We start from the raw sequence: 22,997 nt of genomic DNA, 5'->3' as shown, positions 1-22,997 counted from the left end.
ATATTATCAGGAATTTATTTGAATGTTATTTAGTTACAACGTTTACCTGCAATTTTTAAATTATAATCATTATCAGTATTTTGTTGTTGTTGTATTTTTTTTCTGGTATTAGAATGTTGTTTGGTGATAATAACCAATGGATGTGATGATGATGATGCCAATTGTTATTTGTACTCCTTCTGATACTTGAAAAAACTTTTTTCTTTCTTTTTTTTTTTGTTGATAACATATCAATTGATATCACTCATTGACAATATTATATAGAAGAAACAAAACAAAGAAAAAAGGAAAGAAAAATTACTTCCAAGATCAGCAACAACATTATCAGCCAAACAAAACAAATGGTTAATTTTTGGTTGTTTGGTCCTTCATCTTGCTTCAATTGTGTTCCACACCTTTAAGCGTGTGCATCGACAAATTTTGAAAAAAGTCATTTTTTTTGTTTCTTTCCAAAATTTTTTTTTATTGCCTACATTTTGTGAATTATTTGTATGGTTTTTTTCATTAAATTCGCTTATGGTAAAATCTTCATCTAATTTTTGTTTTTTGCTTTTGTTGTGTTATTTATTTATATAAAAAAAAACAAATGAACAATTTAAAATGAATGAAAATCATAAACCAAAAATTCTAGGCCCTTGCCTATTGTTTTTTATTTTGTTATTCTGTTGGCAATTACCACAATTATGTCAATCACAAATATCAAATAATGCACAAAAAAATGCAGCTGGTCAAAGTTCATTAAATTTACAAAGTATAAAAAGTAGTGCAGAGTTAAATCGAAGTAAGTTTGGTCTTTTTTGTGAAATTTTGACTTTTCAATTTTTCAATGAATAAATTAAATTATCGTTATAATCATAATGATTTCGGATGTGAACAAGTTTTTTGTTTCAATTTTTCATACTTAAAAATTCTATTTTTTTTTCCTCATTTCAAATGAACAGATGCACAATATATTCCAGGTAATCGACGACCAGTTGAACAACAAGGTCCGATTAATATGGGTGATTTGCAACGATTTCGTTCCGAATTAATGTATCCATTTACACAACAAGAATATCTTGAAATAACATCAAGTAAATCATTTCATGATCAACCATTACAATTTCAGATGCCATTTTTTGGCTTCCGTTATACTTATATTTGGATTCAAAGAGATGGTTATCTAGCATTTAGCCAAGGACAAATATCATATAATTTTCCAGTAAAATTTCCATTTCCACCACCAAATAAACAAAGTAAAGGTCATGATCCTTCAATCATTGCACCATTCTTTGCAATGCAAGAAGTTGAACCAAAAGCTCCTATGGGTGGTGTTTATCTACGGGTAATTGATCTAACAAAAGAAACCAATATAACATTACGTGAAGGAATATATGCCGATTTTCGTGATGGAATGATTGGTGCGGCTAATTTTCGTCCAAAATTTGCCATTATTGTTACATGGAAAAATATGACCTATACGAATCGTGCACCGGATTTTGATCGAGTTACCAATACCTATCAAGTTGTATTGGCTACTGATGAAGTTCGTACATTTGCTATGTTTAATTATGAACATATTGGATGGATAGCACCTTATTTTGAAGGTAAAAAGGGACCCCCAGCTTATGTAAGTAATTAATAAATGATGACAATTACAAAACAGTGATGTCATTTGTTATTGTATGTTTGTGTAACAGGTTGGTTTCAATGCCGGCAATAGTACTCGAACATATGAATTTGTACCTTATTCACAAAATGCTCGTATCTCCTATCTTCCAAGCCGAGGTTTTGGAAACAATCTTGAAGGAAGATATTTTTTTCAGATTGATGAAGAAATTTGGTCCGGTGCTTGTGTCGAAAAAGAATTAGATCCAAATTTACCAAGTCGATTACCCTTATCATTTTTTCCAAAAGTCGGTAATATGCTTGGTGGTACATTGGTCAATGTGACTGGTCCTTGTTACCAACCTGATGATATCATAGAATGCATGTTCGAAAATTGGCCTACTAAAGGTGTTTACATCGATAGAAATCGTGTTAGCTGTATTTCGCCACCTGTCATGTACCATGGTTATGTTGATTTAACCGTACGAGTTAATGGCAATATTGATTTCTATGGTCGATTTTATATTCGTAAGTTTTCATGAAATTCGATTAAAATTTTCTTTCGGATTCAATTAACATTTGCATTAATTGTATAGAGCCACCAGATATCGCTCATGATGATATTTCTATTGTTGCCGATAATGATCGTCAAGAAGATCCAGTCGAAATTGAGATCAAATGGAAACCCGAACGATTGGCATTGGATTCACGAGCAGTCGGACAATTATCATTGTGGGGTTATCGTGAATCGGATAAAGTTTATCCATCATTAACCTATATCGATCTATTGGTTGATGGTATTAATATTCTGGATGCTAAATATGTTTTGGACGTTCAACAATTTCGAACACGATATAATCCATCAGTTTCGGACATAACATTTGGCTTTTTAGCATTGAATATTACAAATCCAGATCAAGTTTTTGGTCTTGATTTAAGAAAATCTCCTATTATTTGGTCAAGAGCTATGCCATTAGCTTGGTATTTTAAGAAACAATGGGAAAAAGAGTTTGGTTCAAATGGAAAATGGAAAACCTATATGTGTAACAAATGGTTTGATCGAGAAACATTTCTTGATTATTTTGCTACCACTGTTTTCCGTTGTCCATGTACAATGACACAGGCACAAATAGATCGTGGTCATTTTTCACCCGATCTTCAATGTAATGTTATTGATCGTAAATGTGATACATTCCATCGTGGTGCATTACATTGTGTTAAAACTGGAAGACCATCGTAAGTTTTTTTACATTAATAATCATAATACAAATATATTTTTTTTTTTAATTTTTGTTGTAAATAATAATTTAATCATAGAATTGGTGGTTCAGGACAAACTTGTTGTTATGATGAAAGACATGAACTTTTACAAACAGCCGATACAATGTACGGTGGACGACCATCACGCGCATATGTTTATGGCAAACATCCATTCAAATCACAGATGATGATTCCAGTTTTGTCAGAATATTATCACGATATTGTGCCATTCTTTTTCTGTTGTAAATGGCAACCTAAAGAAGATGATTCTAAAACATGTCAAATGTATAATTATTGGCGAACATCACAAGATTGTTCATCCTATCAACCTCCTGCCGTTGCATCAGTGTTTGGTGATCCACATCTTATTACATTCGATCAATTAAATTATACATTCAATGGTAAAGGTGAATTTACATTAGCTCGTGTTTCAAATCCAATGTATCAATTCAGTAAGTTATTCATTCGATTATGATTAATCAAACGCATTTGATAATTTTTAAAACAAAAAATAATCATTTCCATAGATCTACAAGGTCGTTTTGAGCAACTGCCATCACCGGACAATTTTGCACCAATGCCTAATGCAACATTTTTAAGTGCCATTGCTGTTAAAGATAATGTATCATCAGTAGTTGAATTTCGAATAAGACCATTAGCGGCTAGTTGGCGTTATCAAATGTATGTTATAGTCGATAAAGAATATGTATTTTGGTGGGATGATTCGATGCGTCTACAAAATTTCTATGGTGTTTCATTATATCAACCGGCTGGTATTAAAAATATGTCACATATTATTGCCATGTTTGATTCGGGTGCTGGTGTTGAAGTTATTGCTAACAAAGGTCGAATGACTGTTCATGTTTATGCACCTTATTCATTTATGGTAAGCTATCAAAATAAATTATTATTATTTTTATCTATAACTAATGATTATAAATCCAAACAGAATAGTACATCTGGTTTGCTTGGAAACTATTCAAGAGTACAACATGATGATTTTGTACTTCCAAATCAACAATATCTTCCTATCGATCAACCGCCTGAAGTATTGTATCGAGAATTATCAAGAGTGTATCGTGTACTGGAAAAAGTAACACCAAACGATATTAATCAACAGTCAACATTATTTTTCCATGATGCGGTACCATATTCCTATTATGATGGCATAAATTTTAAGCCTGATTTCCATCCACAATTACCAACATTTGCAAAACATTTGGAAGAAGATATGATCAATGTTTGCAGTGATTCTAGCTCTTGTCGTTATGATTATATAACAACATTGAATCGAGAATTTGCTGCGTTAACCAAAAGTGAAGAAACAGCATCAGCCATATTGGCTAAAGAAGCACAACAATTAGGTAAGTTTGGACATCGAATTTGGAACAATCTAATCTATAAAAAATTTTATTTAGTAATTCGTTGTCCAGCATTACCCAAACCATTAAATGGACGAAAATCTGAAAATCGTTATTGGCCGGGTATAATTGTACGATTTATTTGTAATGATGGTTATCGTTTAATTGGTTATGAAGCTCGACGATGTCGTGAAGATGGTCTATGGTCTTGGGGTGTTGATCCTGAATGTATTAGCCATGCTGCTTATATTGGACAAATTGCTGGTATTGGTTTTGGAATTTTAATACCGATTATTGTTCTATTGATTATTGTTGTATTATTTGTTGTATTGGGTCGTCGTGAAAATGATCATGAAGGTACATATGATACAAATGAAGATGGTGATGTTGATCATATACCTGAAGCTATTGAATTAACACCAAGCGAAAAAAATGATCATAATTCATTAGAAAATGATGATCAACATTAATCAATGCAACAAAAAAAAAACAAACAACAACAATTTTAATAATCCATATTACATCAATTAACATTATTGCATCATTACTGCTGCCATCATCATAAATATTCATCATATTTTCATTTATTTTTGATAATTTTTTTGATGTTGTTGTTTGCAACACGAACGAATTATTTTCACAAACACCCTACTTTCGCTCTCATAGATAATTACACATTTTTGTATTGAATTTTCAACCAAAAAAAAAAAAAAAAAAAAAACACAACAAAATGACATATAAAAACCAATGAATTTTTTTCTATTTGTTCTAATTTTGCATCACTTTTTTTTAAAAAAATCATTAAATGTAAAATTTTTTTTCGCTTATAATTTTTAATGAATGAATAAATAAACATACACAAAAAAAATCTCAGGATAAATCCAGTAAAAAAATTTTAAAGTTTCAAAAACACCTTATTGAAATTAAAATCAATATTTTGAAGAAAAAAAATTCTATTTTAATCAATCATCATTGATATGTGTGTGTATCCGGTTAGGTAAAAAATAAAAATCAAGGTCGAAATTTTTTCTTTCCAATGAATGATGATAATGATGATGATAAAAAAGATCATTCCATAATGGTCAGGAGGTCATCATGATCATCATCAAATTGAAGTGAAAAATTATATTTTTTAAAAAAACAGGATCGCTTAAAAGATTTATTCCATTCTCCAATCGAAATTTTTTTTTAAAAAAAAGATAGATAAATTTTCTTGTTGACGCCAGGGCGCTATCATTATTTTTAATGATTGTTTTTTCTTCAAAAATATTTATTTAGTTGAAAAACAGATCTAAAAATAAACATCATCTTTGTATTTTTTCATAAGATGATATTAAAATTCAATGAAATGGAAAGAAATAAAAAAGAAAGCCAGTCTTTTCTGGCCAGTTTTTTTTGATCTTTTCTGTTCGTCATGATAATGATGGTTATATTTTTTTTGATATTAAAAATTGAATTGCGGTCATGACCTTAAAAAAACCGAAAAAGAAATCAACGGTGTTTTGATTATTATACACGGAAAGTATAAACATTTCGGAAAAGAAACCACCACCATCATGATCAACAGCATCATGGTATTTAGGTTTTTTTTTTGGTTCAAGTACATGGATAGTTGTATGGTGCAATTGTGAACATATAACCCTATCCCGTTTTTTTTTCTCCTAACAACTCTCAACAAATCCAGTTTTTTTTCCATTGAAATTTCATCATAATGTTTATTAGTATCTCAGTAAAATACCAACCACCACCATCATCATCATTGATTCTTGTTATTGTTTTGTTGTTGTTGTTGTTGTTGTTGTCAGATTGACCATCAGGTTTTTCATACATATTATAGAATGTGGCCATCATTATTATCATTTGATAACCATGATCATCAGATAAAATAACAGGTCGCCCGATAATATGCCAAATGAACAAAAAAGAAAAGAAGTTCAAATGATGAGAATTGAACCAGATTTGGTGCTTACATTTCTCTCTTTTTCGGGTTTTTTTAACTCTCTAAACTTTTTTGAAAATCCTGTATACTCTCTTTTATCATCAACTAGACAATCACTGGTTTATGTACAGAACAACCAAAAGACTCACACATATAAAAAAATAAAATCATCACGATGATGGCCTTTATAAAACGGCAATAATTTTAACAAAATTTTCATACATTCAATCAATTTGGCCAATTGAACAACCATTTCATCTGAATCATTTCATACCTGTATCTCGTTGCAGTAATCCAAAACAACAAAAATGGCCATTCATAAAATTTTATTTATTAATCCAATTTTGATTATTGCTTCTTTGTTCATCTTTGGTAAGTTTATATTCAATTATATTAATATTTGTTGAATGAATTTTTGTTATCAAATCTTTTTTTATCAAATATTTCAAAGCAAATCATTTTCAGATAAAATTTTTATTCAAGAAAAAAAAATGATAACCAAAAAAAATGATGAAACTTTGAAATAATTGATAGATATTTGAATACGAAATTCTTCAATGATTTGTTCATGAATTTGTTGTTGTTGTTGTTGTTGTCAATTTATTTTGACTTTTAATGATTTTTTAAATTATTATTGTGTGCATTGTTCAATCAATTTTTCTAATTAAAAATATCTTTATCATCTTTATAATCAAACAAAACAAACAAACAAACAAACAAAAATTTAATTTAGAAATGGCTCAAGCAATACAGGAATATCGTGCATGTGAAAATTCATTTCAATGTACAACATTTTGTAACAATAAAGGATTTAATGATCGTGTTTGTAAAACTGTAACAGTTGATGAAAGTCCAAATATTGATGGTACAGCATTAGTCAATCGTCGTGTTTGTTTATGCAGTGAATCAAGTAAGTGTATCTTGTTTTGAGGGTTATTAGTTATCATTTGATTCATACATTATCTATTTATTTTTCAATCCAAAAATTAAATTTCAATTTCAACTAAATAAATGTTGAACATGATAATTGGTGATTGAATAAAATATGCAATAGAAGAAGAAGGAGGCGGAAATTCAGCCACAGGTGAATATTTTAACTATTGGTTTTCACCCGGTCATGAATGTATCCGTAATGGTTCGGATAAACAATGTAAAGAATATTGTAAACGTATTCGTATCGATCCCGAAGTATGTCAATGTCGATTAAGTTCATGTAAATTTCCAAAAAAATACTTGAACGTACCACAAGCATTGGGTCATTAATCACTACAATTCTTTTGGACATTTCAAATTGATCATCCATATATCCAGCACCATCACCACGTACCCATTAGTAACACATCGTTATCATTATCATCATTAATAGAAAAACGACCAAAAATCAAAATTGGAACAAAAGAAAACCCAAAACTAAAAAAAAACCTACCGAATGCAATATTTATTCATTTAGACAACAAAAAAAATTTCCGAATTATCCGAATCAATCAAGATACATACAGAAAAAAACCTTCAACCTAAAATCCGAAATCTGATAATTCAAAAAATTATACCCGTCAATCAAAAAAACGCACATTGAATCGGTTATTTATTATTATCTTTTTATTAAAATTTCATTTTAAACGCACACACACACACAATAATATTTATTAAATTATGAAAATAATTTTGTTTAATTCTTTTTTTTTTGTCGATGTTTCCAATTTATTCCAAAAATTTAATGGATTATTTAATAAATAAAATAAAATGAATCAAATTATTTTAATTTCAAAATTTTTCTCCAAGATGGCAGCATTTGGCTCAATTATTAACGGCCAAAAAAAATATATTCAAGGGTTCAAGAGCGTTTAAATTTCAAAAAGAAAAATCCGTTGAATTTTTTTTGTTGTTGTTGTTGTTATTATTGGACCCTAACAAGCGCGCGCTACTGCTACTATCGTCTTTGGTGCTGAATATATAAGACCAGCTGTCTATTATGAAGTCCCAGAAAATTTGCTAGCGGCAAGATACCAGTGATACCAATATGTGTGTGTGATGATGATGATAAAAATCATGATTCAAACAAGACAAAATACGAAATGACGAACCGTATACGCGCAATGCCAAGCAAGTTAATTGATAATCATTTCAACGACTTTTTTTTTGGCGCTCAGGTTATGTTTTTATTGGCTTTCAAATGCACACCTTTGTTTCTGAATTATTTGAATAAAATTTACTTTTTCATAAAATTTTATATCCAAAATCCACAAATTCTTTGAATAATTTGTGTAATTATTAAACAATTATCCATTGGATTCTATATGAAATTTGTGAAAATTTCATTCAAATTGAATACCATCATCCACAATAAAATAAACGATTCTTCAATAACAAACGGTAAGTTTGAAAATATGAAATGTTTGATTTAATGACAACAAACGATGTTTGATTGTTTTTGCCTATTGTCATCATCATTTATGAATGAAAAACAAAATGAATGAATGAAATCCAACCATTTGATCATCATTATTTATTCAATTACAATGATGATGGCCAATGTGTCCATGTCCTTTGCAATTATATATTTGTCGATTTCATATGTCATCATCTTCCTGTCATACATTTTGTCGGTTTTCAAAACGAAAAAAAAAATATTTTTTCATTGGTTTTAGTTTTCCTGATCAAAAAAAAACTTGCCAGTTTTTTTCTCTCAAAAATTCATTTGTGTTGGTCTTTGTTTGTTCAATATTGGTTAATTTTTTTTTAAATTTTTCGTTTGTGATCTTTTACAGAATATTCATTGATTGGGCAAATAAGCTCAAAAAAAATCATATCTGTTTGAATCCGTATTGAATTTTGTTTTTTTTTTGTAGAGAAGATAAACATTTTTCAATAAAAAAAAACATGGGCTGTACATTAAGTTCATTAGACAAAGATGCTTTAGCCAGATCCAAAGCTATTGATAAAACTATTCGAGCTGATCGTGATCGTCAATCTCGTGAAGTTAAATTATTATTATTAGGTGCTGGTGAATCCGGTAAAAGTACCATATTGAAACAATTAAAGTAAGTTGTTAATTAATTAATTAAAAGTTAAATTTTTTTTATTGAAAATTCTTTTATAGAATTATTCATGAAAATGGATACGATAAAGAAGAATGTTATAAATATCGTCGTGTTATTCATGCGAATGCTATACAAAGTTTATCGGCCATATTGGATGCAATGAATTTTTTGAAAATTAATTTCGGTAATGCTGAATCATATCAATTAGTTGCACAATATTTTGATTATCCACAATCGAATCATATGGCACCGATAATTACAATGGAATTGGCTGTGATTATGAAAAAATTATGGCTAGATCCCGGTGTTCAATCCTGTTTTCATCGTGCACGTGAATATCAACTAAATGATTCTGCATATTAGTAAGTGATTGTTATCATCTAAAATAAATTTGTTTAAAAATTTTCTTCTGTTTTTTCGAATTTTAGCTATTTAAATTCATTAGATCGTATATGTCAACAAGATTATTGTCCAACACAACAAGATGTATTACGTACACGTGTCAAAACGACCGGTATTGTTGAAATTTCATTCCGTTTTAAAGGATTATTTTTCCGGTAAATATAACGATAAAATTTTCAAACTTTTCTTTTCATTACTTTCATCTATTATGCATTTCATAGCATATTTGATGTTGGTGGTCAGCGTTCTGAACGTAAAAAATGGATACATTGTTTTGAAGATGTGACAGCTGTTGTATTCTGTGTTGCATTATCTGGATATGATTTATTATTAGCTGAAGATGATGAAGTTGTAAGTTTTTCATAATTTTTTTTTCGTAAAAAATAAAAATCTGATTCAAATTTTTTTCAGAATCGTATGCATGAAAGTCTTCGTTTATTCGATTCAATTTGTAACAATAAATGGTTTTTCGATACATCAATGATTCTTTTTCTAAATAAAAAAGATTTATTTGGTCAGAAAATTAAAACATCACCATTAAATATTTGTTTTCCTGAATATACAGGTATTATGACATATTTTTGACAAATAACATTTTTAAAAAAACTTGTAATTTTTTTTAACAGGACGAAACACATATGATGAGGCAGCCGCATACATACAAATGAAATTCGAATCATTAAATCGTAATCCAGATACTAAAGATATTTATACACATTTTACATGTGCAACCGATACGAATAACATACAATTTGTATTCGATGCTGTCACTGATGTAATATTGAAAAATAATCTACGTGAAATTGGCCTTTATTGAATGTTTGTTGGTTTTTTTTTCTCATTTCATCCGAAACAATTTCATCTATTTCGATCATTTTATTTTTCATTTTTCGAATCAATTAATTACTGTGAACAAATTTGTAATTGACCATTGCTCAAACATTTGCACGACAATAATTATTGAATAAGATTTTGAACATTTTATATACAAAATAATTTCATTAATAATCTATATTCTTCTCTCTTTTTTTTCAAACATATAAATTCCAATTACTTAGTTATCATTTTACTTTATTCATCGACAAATTACTATGTGCCATAACAAACAAATTTATTTCCACAATTTTCATTTTCATTTTTGTTTCTTTCTCATTTTATTTTAACGTTTATTTTTATTTTATTTTTTTTTAATTCTCATTTTTTTGTTTGGAATAATTAAGTCAAAACTAATAATGATACACTGACATACAAAAAGCACAAAAGCGAAAAAAAACAAACAAATTTTTTTTTATTTCTTTAATGTTTATCTGATGTTTGATGGATATGATTGGATTCCGGACCAACCAGATAATCATTACCTTCATATGGTCCTAACGAAACGGTTGGACCGTTTGGTTTATGTCCATTATCAGCACCCGCACCATATGAAGCAACCAAAAATGTTGGTTCTTGTGCATTCGGTTCATTATGATATAATGTTGGTGATGATTGATGTTGTTTATAACCGGCTGCAACTAATGCCTGTTCCTGATAATTAGGCAATTCTTTTGTTTTAACTGGTGTTGATGAATAACCTTCGGTGGCGCCATTAGCTGAATAATATTCAGCCGAAATTGGATTGGAATTCATTTTTACATATGCTGGATCACTATTAGCTGTTCCCGGTTCAGTTGTTTTAATTACAGCACGAAATCCATATTTATCAGCTACATATTCAACTTCACGTAATATACCATTTTTATCTTTATATCCATACGAACCAATTACTTGGTGTGGGTTGGAACTTTTTTCATGACGCCATTGTTTATTACCATAGCCATCTGTTGACCATGAAATAAAACATCATTTTTTAAAATTATTTTTGATTGATTGATTGATTGATTAAAAGTTACCTTCAATATTATAACCAAAACCATATGGTTGATGAGTATATGAATGTTTATCATCATGCTGGATTGAAATTAAATCAAATCAAAAAAAAGAAAGATTTAAATTGATTTTTGATCTAATTTTTACAATTGTCAAAGAAATAAAATGTTTAATACCTTTATAGATTCTTTGTCATAATCTTCGGTCACTTTTATATATTCATCACTAGGTTTTGCATATTGATCAATATTATTATTGTTGTTTGAATATTGAGCATCGATTGTCTGTTTTAACAATTGTTTGGCATGATAATCATTCAATTGTAATGGTTTAAATATCACTTTTTGATGTTGAAGATGTGATGGAATATTTTGCTGCTGTTGTTGAGCTACTGTCTGTTGTTGTTGTTGATGTGAATGATGATGTTGTTGTTGTTGCTGTTGTTGATCGTCTGGTTCAGAATCAAGATATTTACCATCAATCATTGATGGTAAATATAATGATATTGATAATAATAATAAATGACAATAAATTGTAGCCGATTGTAATATGGTTACAATTCTAATCTAAATGTAAAATGTATAAACAAATAAATTCAATTCGAATCATAATGAATTGAATTTGAATTTTATCATTTTTTCAACAAAACAAACAAACAAACATACCTGATTGATATTGAAATGTTTTCGATACATAATGGATTGTGTTTGGATAAAACAAAAAAAAATTAAAACTATTGCATGCCAACAACCAGAAAGAAAAAACAAATAAGTTTAAAAAAATGAGATCCGAATTCAGTTGGAACAATCGTATTTATACCTTTTTTTTGTGTTTGTAATCATTGTTTTTTTTATCATCATTTCGTCATCACCAGTTTTTTCTTTGGTTATAATTTTAGATAGTTTTAAAAAATAATGCTTGACAATCATTTTAGCATACATCAGAAAAAAAATTGTCAACAAATATGTATAATGATAGATGAATTATTTAGGAAATTTGCTTGTTATCTTTCATAAAGATTATTGAATGAAGAAAAAATGAAAATTGTTGTTGAAATGAAGAGTCCAATTATCTTTCAATTTTCATGCTTTATTTTTGTTTCTGTTGTTTGTTGTCTTCTATGAAACTTCATCAATATATTAGATAACGAAAGAAAGAAAAAAATGGGTACAGTTTTTTAATCTCATTGTCAATTGAAAAAAATTAATACATTTTTTATGTTTACCTTTATGTTCAGGCCGAATGTCTAATTAGTCTTCGAAATTTAAATAATGTATATTTAGAAGAAACAAATTTTGACAATTAAATAAGCAATCTGGAAAAGAAAAGCTTTGTTTTACCAATTTTCTGTAATAATTTAAAGTGTATCTACAAAACAAAACAAAAAAATTTGTTGAACCGTTACTCTTCTCTATTTGATTTTTAGTTACGTAAAAGAAAATCATTTTCCTTTAAATCTTTCATCCAAAACGTTTAAAATTAATTATAATTATACATAAATTGAAGAAAAGTAAACAATCCATTTTTTTCATTCATAACATTATGTTGAACATTTTGTTTTAATTGATTTTAATTTTCATTTTTTTTTCGACGATTTAAATAATAATACTACAAATATAAATCAATTCGATAACGTTGTTTCAAAAATAGCCCCTTCTAATGAGAAAGCCTTTTTTTTCTCACTATTATGATAAATTTTCGGATTTTTTTTTTTTTTTTTGGAAAGTTTCATTCGAAAAAAGCAAAAATTTTTTTTGTTGGCAATAATCATCATTGTTTGTTATTCTGCTATTATTCCGGATATTATTATTTATATATAAAAAAAATAATGTCGTGGGTGTCTTTTGATGGCATTTTTATTGTATTTTTTTTTGCGGTCAAAAATAAATAAATAAATGAAATTTATTTACTTTGTTCACTGCAGTATACATTGCCTAGAACCAGAAAACAAAATTCAGCTTCTGTTTGTTTGTTGTTGTTATTTAAAGTTCAATTTAATGAAATTATTTTCCAAACACGCACACACACACACACACATACCATTTTCAATCAACCATAAATGTTTCATTCGTTTTGTTCAATTATAATCAACAAAAACAGAATAGAAAATTATTCAAACATCTACGTCAATACAATTTCAGTAATGTTGGTTAGAATTTTTTAATTGTTTACCTAAAATTATATTTGAAATGAATGTGATATATGTAATTAATATCTATAATGATAATGATAATAATGAAATTCTTTTCAGATTTCAAATTTTTTTCCTGTAAAACTTATTGAAAACTATTGAATTTTAATGATAGAAAAACAAAATAAAGATGGATTCTTGTTAAAAAATAAATTCTTCCATATGATTATTGTTGACGTCATTATTATCATTATAAAAAAAATTACTATCAAGCATCATCATCATCATCAATATCATTTTGAATTCATACGTCACAGAACTATTTTGTCGACGTATGATATATATTTGAATGTCTGATGCGGTTATTATTGTTGTTTCTTTTACAACCCGTCTGATAATGACAGTCCTGAACTTTTTATGTACTGATTGATAATGATATATACCGAAAAAAAACGAATCCAAAATTTTTTTATTTTTTTTATATTCAAAATTATCAAGTTTCCGGTATAGAATAAATGAATATGTTTATACAGAATTATTTTCAGAATTCCCTATATTGTTAATACAATTTAATGATAATGGTAAAATAGAAACAAAACTAATCCATCACCTAATAAATAAAAGTGATTAGCATAAATAATTACCATAATTATGAATTACTGTATAAAATAAATACTAAATTCTATTCTATTTTTATCTCCAATGGATTTGTTTTTCATTGAAATATAAAACAATGACTTTGATCGATTCGACAATCAACAATCAAAACAACAACAAAACAAAACAAAAAAAAGCAAACAAGAGCAAATATTATAACCAAATCGATAATTCCTTTGACGTAGATTTTTTTTTCATGATAATAATCACCCACTAACAAACAAACAAACAAACAAACAAAAAAATTGTAGCAAATATACTTGTAGATAATTTGATTTGCAACAATTTTCAATCAATGAATGAATTTATCAAAAACAATTTCATTCAATTTTGTTTCAAATTGTAAATTTTATTGTTTTGTTTTTTTCCTAGTAAACGGATAACCATACGGATGATGATAAATAGATAATTATACTGTATTGAAACAAAAGATAATATTTTCCTTTTTTTTCAATTTTATATTCTTCATATTATCTATCTTTTATAATCAGAACTGTAAACCAGATATTGTTATGATGATGATGATATTAGCCAACGTGGCCACCAGCACACACACACAACAAATTCCAAACAGACATTGATTACGTCATTAAGGATAAAATTATTATTATTATTATTAATGAATCAAGTCTCTCTCACTATACATTACACCTTTATGTTTTTTTTTTTTAAATAGTGGATGTGTATCGGATATAGAATCTGATACACATGCGTATCGGATTTTGTTGTTCAACAATCTATTTATGTGAATCTAATAATGTGATTCCACATTTTTTTAAAAAAAGAAAATACCAAATGTTTTGAATAAAAACAAAAAATTCAAAAATAAAAATTTGTTTATTAGTAGATCAGTATCATCATCATCATCATCAAGATAGATTGATTCAACAGAATTATATTTATAAAAAAGCAACAACAATATACGGCTGGATAATTTTATTCTCATCATCAACAAATGAAATAAACATTTGAATGAGAATCGAGAATTTTCTCAATCATTCTTGAATTAACATACATATAAACACACACATAAAATATAAAATGAAATTCCTTTCGATAAAGAGTATGCTCACAATTATTCATTATTATTGTGCATTCCATTCCATTATGATAGCGCCGACGCTAACTAAAAAAAACTAAATAGTAATGATAGTGGTTATAATGCAGGTTGGTTATTTACAGCATCGATCAATATATTTGAAAGCTAAATATCAAAACTGCATACATAGATAGATAGATAGATAGATGTAATAGGATAAAAGGTAAAATGTGAAAAGAATCATTACAAGTAGTGGTAAGATTTTTTTTTGAAAAACATGATAAATGATAAAAAAAACCTTTTTTTTTTTGTTTGAAGAGGTGGAATATTTGGATTGAATTTGCTTACAAACAATAGCGAATCCATTCTTTCATTCATATATATTGATGAAAGAACTGAAAATTTGCTACATACAAAATACATTTTCTTTAAAAACGCATGCGGATTCTAAATTTCATTGAATTGTGATTGTGTTGTTGTTTTTTTTGACTACATCTACACCTTTAATACCATACATGTGGAAAAACGCATATTACCCAATGGAAAAATATTCATCGGAAAAAAACAAGAAAAGAAAAAACAGTTTCAATTTTTCTTCTGGAACGAACAGTGTGTGCGTTTGTATATTTTCAACACTGTATATTCAATTCTGTGATTGTTTTTGTTATTATTTTTTTCTATATTTTGGCGCGGATATAAGAAAAAAAAATTGTTTAACAAAATTTTTGATCAAACTTTATCTTTTCCGTTTCGTCAAATTCACCTTGAATCTCCTATTTTATCAAAGAAAAACAAACAATAGCTTCCCATTGAACAATTTGAACACCAAAAAAAAATGTAAGTAAACTTCATAGTTTCCCCCCAAATACACCATACTATTCTCAATGATATTTGGCAACAGAATATTGTTTGTGTACATTGGATCTAAACTTTTTTTTTCCGGTTTTAGATCTTTCCTGACAAATTCTTATTATTATTTTATCACTTTTAAATTCGAATACACCAGAATCGATAATCATCTTATCGTTAAATTCTAGCAATAACAACAACAACAAACAAACAAAAAAATGTAGAATATTAAAGCTAAAAAATAAACAAACCGTTACTTATCGAGTGGGGAAAAAAATGAGAAAAGAAAATATTTCGAAAATTATTGTGGGAAAAAAATCGGGTCAACATTTTTCTCTATTTCCTTTTGAATTCTTATTTTGTTGTTGTTATTGATATATTCTGTGTTGATGTTCAGTTGGTTTTTTTTTCTGTTTGTTTTAGTTTGTAATATTTTCCCTCAAAATCAATCGCCTACCCAAAATCTTAATTTGATATTATGAAATAGAAAATTCCAATTGAACGGTAATTATATTATTTTGTACATTGTACAAAAACACAGCAAAATAATTGATTACAATAATCTCTTCATTAATCAATCTCATTAATGAAAATGATTATTATTTCGTGTTTGGAAAAAAATGGTGAAATAATATTTTTGCGGTTGTCAACAACATGCTCGATACATTAAATAATAAATTTTTTTCTTGTCAATTTTTTTTAAATTTGAAATGACCAATTTGTAAATCAATTGTATATTTATTATGATTTCCCCAAATAAAAACTTTATTAGTTTTTGTTCATTAAAAAAATGATTGAACCATTATCATTATGTAACAATCGAAATAATATTTCATTGTTTTCTTTTTTTTCACTTCACTTTCTTTTTTTCGCTTGCATGTCATATTTGTGTTTGATGTTTATGTGTCTGTCGGTTTGTTTGTTTATGTCTTTCCTTACGGGGATTTCCCCGATTTTCATACATTCAATTCAATGATTTTAAAATATTAAATTCAATATGAAACATCTCTGTAAACAAAATCTGACATTAAACAAAACAAAAACAAAACAAAAAATTAATTTCGATGACAATCATTTTTAGGTTGCAATCGATTCAATTCGATTCAATTCGATTCGATTCGATTCGATTCTATTTCATTATTTATCAATCAAACAAATAATTATAATTTTGATGATGATGATTGGTAATCCTTATGATAGAATTGGAAAAGGAAATGAAATTTTTCGTTAATTTTTTTTCAAATTAAAAAAATAACAATGAAACATATTTTGATGACGAAGAAATTCACGGAAAATTTCAATTTTTTTTTTGTTTGTTAATGTTGTTGTTGTGAATGTTATTTGCTATTGGGAAAATCATTTTTTGTTTCTTGACCATGAAAATCATTTCTGAAATTTGATCTAAATTTATTTATTTTTATTTTTTTGGAATGTGGACAATTTCCACCAATCAATCAATCAATCATTCGATGAATCAATTTGATTCTCAATTGATTTTGAAATCAAAAGTGATAAATTTTTTTTTTCTTCTTTTTCGTATTATTTTATCATTGAATTATTATCATTAAAATTTGTTTCTACTTCAAATTTCACGTGCCAAAAAGGTAATTGCTAAATATGATTGGTTATAGATATATTTAATTGATTTTTCAGCACATTTATTCATTATTATTATTACAACTATTTGATTTCAATGGAAAAATGATTGCTCCCATAAACAAAACAAAAAATAAAAAATACAAACTGAAAATAAATAAATTATTGATTGATTTAAGTGATTGAAAGATGATGAATATATACTTTATACTGACACATATCAATTAACTATGATCATATAAAAAATTATCATCTCTTTTTTTTTACTAAAGTTATACTTTTTGAAGCATTTCCAAGAATCATCATTATTAAAAATAATTGATTCGATCAATCAATCAGATTTGATTTTCCTTTTCGCAAAAAAACAACAACATTTATTCTTATTGAAATATCAAAAAAAAAAAAAAAAAATAAAACAATTATAATCAGAAAATCTGTAAAATATCAATCAATCAATCGATAATAATGATCATGATCATTATGAACCATTGGAAAATTATTTATTAATTTCTTTATAAAATGAATATAATTTTTATTTCATTCAAGCAAAAAAGCCTTATTATCCACCTTGATAATAAGAGAAGAAGAAAAAAAAACAACAAAGAATGAAAAGAAAATATTTTCGATTTCAATTAGCATTTCGAGATTTGAAGAAAAAAACAACAACAGATGATAATTGTTTTTATATTGAGGGTTTTTATATCCTTGACTGCTTTATATCCTGTTCAAAACATTATGATCAAATCAAATCAAGTTAAATCAATCAAATTTTTTTTTTGTTTCATATATGATAACAATTTATATATCTGATCCATTGGTTAATTTTTTTCTTCGTTTTTTATTTTTGCTGACAAATTATTAATGAATTGACATCATCATCATTATAATTGCCAGAAAATGTCATATACATTCAATGAACCGAACGTAATATCCCACAATATTTTATATACGATTGTTTTTGTTTTTATTTGTTGAAAATCGATTGAAATTTCTTTCTTTTTTTTCAATTTTTTCTGGTAAATTCCATTTATTCTTCTATTACAGTCAATATCGATTGTATCGATAGTTTATTCAGCGGTTTTATATTCTTTTTTGTTTTGCAACTTGTTGTGTATGATCATGTTTGTTAAAAGATTCGAAATTGGTCAATTGGGTTTTGTGAATAATTTTGTTTTGTTTTAAGAATGGCCATATCCAATCGTTTTATTTGTTTGTTTGTTTATATAGTCAATTGGATATTTATCTGTACACTATTTAAATCAAATGAATGAATACTTTTGTCACTTTTGTAACAATAATTTGCTTCAATCATCATCATCTGACATTCGATTTGTTTTATAAAAAAATTGCTACATTTTTCCTTCTATCGATTCAAATATCATCCAAATTTATCGGTTCAACTAAATCATCAAACAACATTTTTTTTGTTGATTAAACATTTATATGATAAAATTGGTTTTTTCGTATATTTAGCAAATAATTTTTTGCTTTAAGATGTATGATTTGATTTATTTTTATGCCTTTGTTAATTCTTTGTCGTTTTTTATTTATTTATTTTTTCGTTATTAGATCGTTAAATCATCTTGAAACTATTGGCCATATATCAATCAAATATGGAATCACACAAGTATAATGATACGAGTCATAAACAATCTTCATCTATTCAAATCGATCAATCTGTAATTAATTCGGAACGATTCAACAATGAACAAATTGTTAAAATAAATGAACAAACATTTGATTTAAGTGATAAACGTTTTGGTGTTTTGAATTCAAAACAATCGCATGTATTGAACGAAATTCTCAAAAAAGAAATTTCTATTATTGTCGATACCGATCCAAAATCTTCGCCATATGATAAATCATCAACAAATTATATAAATTTTCCATTGATGATTTTTTTACAAATTATTCAGCGACAACTGAATAACAATCATATTATTATTCGTGATATACGTCTTAATGGTGGTGCTGCCTCATATGTATTACATAATCGCAATGAACTCAAATATAATGATATTGATATTATTTTCAACGTAAACCTTCAAAATGAATCATATTTCGAATCAATACGAGAATGTATCTACCAAATTCTTTTGGATTTATGCGTTCCCAACATTATCGAACCGGATCATCATCTAATCTTAGAACAAATATTGACAAAAATGGTTAAAATTACCGATAATGAAGCACGTTGGTCTTTATTCAGTATCAAAAATTTCAATGGCTGTACGATTGAAATGAAATTCGTCGATAAAATTTGTCGTCAATATGAATTTAGTGTTGATTCTTTTCAAATTTTATTGGACAATGTTTTAGATGATGCATCTACAACAAAGCAAATAATTTGTGAAAGCGTTTATGGTGACTATCAAGAAGCTCTTTTCCATCTTGACAATAAATTTATTGTTACAAATTATCCAGAAAAAATACGCGGTGGTGGTCTATTCAAGTATTGCTTTCTTTTGGTTCGTGGTTTTAAACCATTGTGCCATAAAACAATGATGACGTTAGAGCCATATATGGTGTCTCGGTTTTTTATCGATTTCAACAAATTTGAATGTCATCGCGATCGATTATGTAATTACATGTTGGCCCATTTTGGCGACGAAACAATGTTGAAATATCAGTTTTTGATAATTTTTTGTTCGGTTTTGAAACGATCGTTAAACAAAAGTTTTAACAGAGATATATTAATCAAGAAATATACGGAAATTACCGCCGTTTGTTTTTGTACTATGTTACGAGAATTTATTGATAAATATCCATCACGTTCATCAATGAGTTCAAAACGATTTTATCGTTGTGCTTGTTTGAAAACAAATAATATCTGCCTACATCAAACATTATTTTCTTCAAACAAATCAGTTAAACCGACATTGGTAACTTTTGTATATGATAATGCACAAAAACATGTTTCAAAAGCTAAAAGGCATCATAATCTTTTGAGATTTATTGAATGTTATGAAAAGATTCATCATTCATTTGAAGAATATTCATTTTGTTTATTACCGAAAAGATTATTTCAGCAAATTAATTTAAATAATCATCATTCAAAACGATTGAATCATTATATCATATCTCATAGCTCATTGCACAAAATCGATCCGATATCGTATAAATTGATTGAAGATTTTTGTCCAAATAATACAAAATGTGATTTTAATTCCTTCAACGATCGTCTTTCATTTAATATTAAACAAGTATCTAACGTTTATCAATCTAGTGAGTTTCCGTTTAAACATCTACCTGATTCGTTGTTTCCATTAGACTTTCCAAATCTCAAAATGTCCATTAATGATGTTGTTTCAACATTACAAATCCCATTTTCACCACCGGAAAACTTTACTTTTTGTGTTGTTAATCGTATTCTAGTAATTTTTAATGATCCAATGGATTCTGGAATATTTCGCAACTCTATTATTATAAACAACATTATCAATTCATCATCATTATCATCACAACAATCCTATGGTTCAAATGTAATTCCACAGCATAATCATTATTTGATGGAATCGATTAACCCATTTAACAATTCACAATTGCTTTCATTAAATCCATGGCAACATACTACTACTACTACAATTCCATGTGATTCATGGAATTTGCCCTATTCATATCAAAAGGTTTTGGAAAATGGCTGGATTGAATTCATTACATATTCTCCACCATTATTAGATCAACCTAATGTCGCAGAAAAAATAAAGGAAACATCATCAAACATCAAATTATTATGAAAAAATAATGAAAAAAAATCATCATTTTATCATTTTCATCAATATTTATTAATTGTGATTAAAAATCGATGAACACAAATTTGTTCATATACACGCTCATACATTTGAAATATTCATCATCTGATTCCAATTGTTTATGAATCAATTATTGATTACATTTTCAAACAAAAATTACTTTATTTTTATCGATTGAACTTTGTTTTTTGTCTTCACAGAAATAATATTGATCAATGAAATATAAACAATTATATATAATTGAATTTTTTGTGTTCCGATTTTTATCGTTAAATTTTATTTTCTTAATTATTGTCTTACATTCATTAAGAATCATTAATTACAATCTTGTCATTCCAAATGTTCAGTTTTTGTTTTTGTTTTTGTTTTTTGTTATCGAAATAATTTAATTCATTGTAATCACATTGATAGTCATTATTTTCATGTTGATTTGATTTTTTTTCCATGTTTTCAAAAAAAATCGATCAATTAAAAATGTATCTCAACGAGTTTGAATTTTTTGCTGTTGTTTTTTTTTGTTATTTGGAAAAACAAATTTTTTTATTTTATTTTGTGATTTTGAAACTGTTTTGTTTTTTGGTTTCTTTTATAAAATTTATTAATTAATTATAATGAAAATAAAAAAAACTTATTTTTTTTCAAAATTGTTTCATTTTTTTTTCTTCAATTTGTTAATTAAACCTTTTTTTTCGAAATCTCAATTACGATTCATCATCACTAGATGGCGCATTAATGTTGCAAAAAATAACTTGTTGTTACATAACAAGTTTGAAAAAAAAAGAAATTTTTGAAAATCTAAAAAAAAAATTTCGAATCATATTTTCTGCGAAAAAATATTAAACATAATGATGATGATGATTTGAGCCAAACAAAAACCACATCGGCACACATTTGAATATTCATATTGGTAATTTGATTTTTTTTTCTTTTTATTGGTCATTTTTTTACCTTTGGACCTGTGGACTGGTGGTGGTGGACAATCAACAACAAACCAGATGGATGGATATGAAGGGCGGTGAAATCTCTATGCAAAATGCCGAATCTCGAAAAAAACATTTGCGGCAATTTTTTCTTATGTCTTTCTAATGTCAATTCTCCAAAATACCTTACCTTACATGTATGCTGCAAACACAAACACATTTAATAAAAACAAACGAAACAAGAGTGAAACAAAAACAAAAAACAAAAAACAAAAATTGCTTGAAGGCACATAGCATCTTTTTTTCAGGTAAGTGTAAAATATAAAAAAAAAAAGAAAAGAAAAAGAAACCAAAGTATGAAGAATTTATTCTTTTTTTTCACCATTATCGTCATTCTTCATTGATGATGATGATGATAAAGAAAACTACACGCACATGATATACACCTTTTTTTTTGTTTCGTTTTCTTTTTATTTTAAAATGTTCAACACCGACAATAAGCACACACACACACAAAGATTCTCATCATCATCGTCATTAAGGTGTATTTTGCATTTTCAAAAATAAAAAAAATGTTGGTTATATGAATATCAA

At 27.1% G+C, this 22,997-nt stretch overlaps 5 protein-coding genes across 9 annotated transcripts; 4 read left to right on the top strand and 1 right to left on the bottom strand.

Annotated features, from left to right (window-relative positions):
* Positions 1–292: 292 nt before the first annotated feature.
* Positions 293–4,939, top strand: LOC113789881 (protein mesh-like). The gene is made up of 8 exons (XM_027339472.2): positions 293–781; positions 942–1,609; positions 1,680–2,115; positions 2,184–2,823; positions 2,905–3,299; positions 3,375–3,733; positions 3,797–4,211; positions 4,266–4,939. The coding sequence occupies exons 1-8, from the start codon at positions 601–603 to the stop codon at positions 4,676–4,678; spliced, it is 3,507 nt and encodes a 1,168-aa protein (XP_027195273.2). The 5' UTR covers positions 293–600; the 3' UTR covers positions 4,679–4,939.
* A 1,363-nt stretch (positions 4,940–6,302) lies between these two features.
* On the top strand, positions 6,303–7,820 carry LOC142645029 (uncharacterized). Of its 2 annotated transcripts, none has more exons than XM_075820118.1 (3): positions 6,303–6,519; positions 6,881–7,057; positions 7,202–7,820. In XM_075820118.1, exons 1-3 carry the CDS (start codon positions 6,456–6,458, stop codon positions 7,408–7,410), a joined length of 450 nt encoding a protein of 149 aa, XP_075676233.1. In that variant the 5' UTR covers positions 6,303–6,455; the 3' UTR covers positions 7,411–7,820. The 2 variants fall into 2 exon arrangements, with proteins under 2 accessions (XP_075676233.1, XP_075676234.1); XM_075820119.1 differs by having other exon boundaries at positions 6,331–6,519; positions 7,205–7,820.
* A 274-nt stretch (positions 7,821–8,094) lies between these two features.
* On the top strand, positions 8,095–10,828 carry Galphai (G protein alpha i subunit). 2 transcript variants are annotated; one of them, XM_075820117.1, is made up of 7 exons: positions 8,095–8,520; positions 8,997–9,188; positions 9,248–9,550; positions 9,617–9,745; positions 9,812–9,941; positions 10,002–10,155; positions 10,217–10,828. In XM_075820117.1, exons 2-7 carry the CDS (start codon positions 9,028–9,030, stop codon positions 10,405–10,407), a joined length of 1,068 nt encoding a protein of 355 aa, XP_075676232.1. In that variant the 5' UTR covers positions 8,095–8,520; positions 8,997–9,027; the 3' UTR covers positions 10,408–10,828. The 2 variants fall into 2 exon arrangements, with proteins under 2 accessions (XP_075676232.1, XP_075676231.1); XM_075820116.1 differs by having other exon boundaries at positions 8,916–9,188.
* On the bottom strand, positions 10,769–12,259 carry LOC113789884 (uncharacterized). The gene is made up of 4 exons (XM_027339475.2): positions 12,125–12,259; positions 11,636–12,025; positions 11,483–11,540; positions 10,769–11,410 (listed from the first exon to the last, which is right to left on the bottom strand). The coding sequence occupies exons 1-4, from the start codon at positions 12,152–12,154 to the stop codon at positions 10,887–10,889; spliced, it is 1,002 nt and encodes a 333-aa protein (XP_027195276.2). The 5' UTR covers positions 12,155–12,259; the 3' UTR covers positions 10,769–10,886.
* A 3,444-nt stretch (positions 12,260–15,703) lies between these two features.
* Positions 15,704–21,978, top strand: LOC113789882 (uncharacterized). Of its 3 annotated transcripts, none has more exons than XM_075819924.1 (2): positions 15,704–16,123; positions 19,301–21,978. In XM_075819924.1, exon 2 carries the CDS (start codon positions 19,345–19,347, stop codon positions 21,466–21,468), a length of 2,124 nt encoding a protein of 707 aa, XP_075676039.1. In that variant the 5' UTR covers positions 15,704–16,123; positions 19,301–19,344; the 3' UTR covers positions 21,469–21,978. The 3 variants fall into 3 exon arrangements, with proteins under 3 accessions (XP_075676039.1, XP_075676040.1, XP_027195274.2); XM_075819925.1 differs by lacking the exon at positions 15,704–16,123 and adding an exon at positions 18,638–18,655; XM_027339473.2 differs by lacking the exon at positions 15,704–16,123 and adding an exon at positions 18,827–19,227.
* The last annotated feature ends 1,019 nt before the right edge of the window (positions 21,979–22,997 follow it).

This window comes from Dermatophagoides pteronyssinus, unplaced genomic scaffold (genome assembly GCF_027571235.1).
Source record: "Dermatophagoides pteronyssinus isolate colony J.1.1.1.1 unplaced genomic scaffold, Derpt_VIB-CSIC_2022.12 sq0005, whole genome shotgun sequence".
Taxonomy (NCBI): domain Eukaryota; kingdom Metazoa; phylum Arthropoda; class Arachnida; order Sarcoptiformes; family Pyroglyphidae; genus Dermatophagoides; species Dermatophagoides pteronyssinus.
The sequence above is the reverse complement of the archived record's forward strand: the minus strand, read 5'-3'. Positions and strand labels throughout refer to the sequence as shown.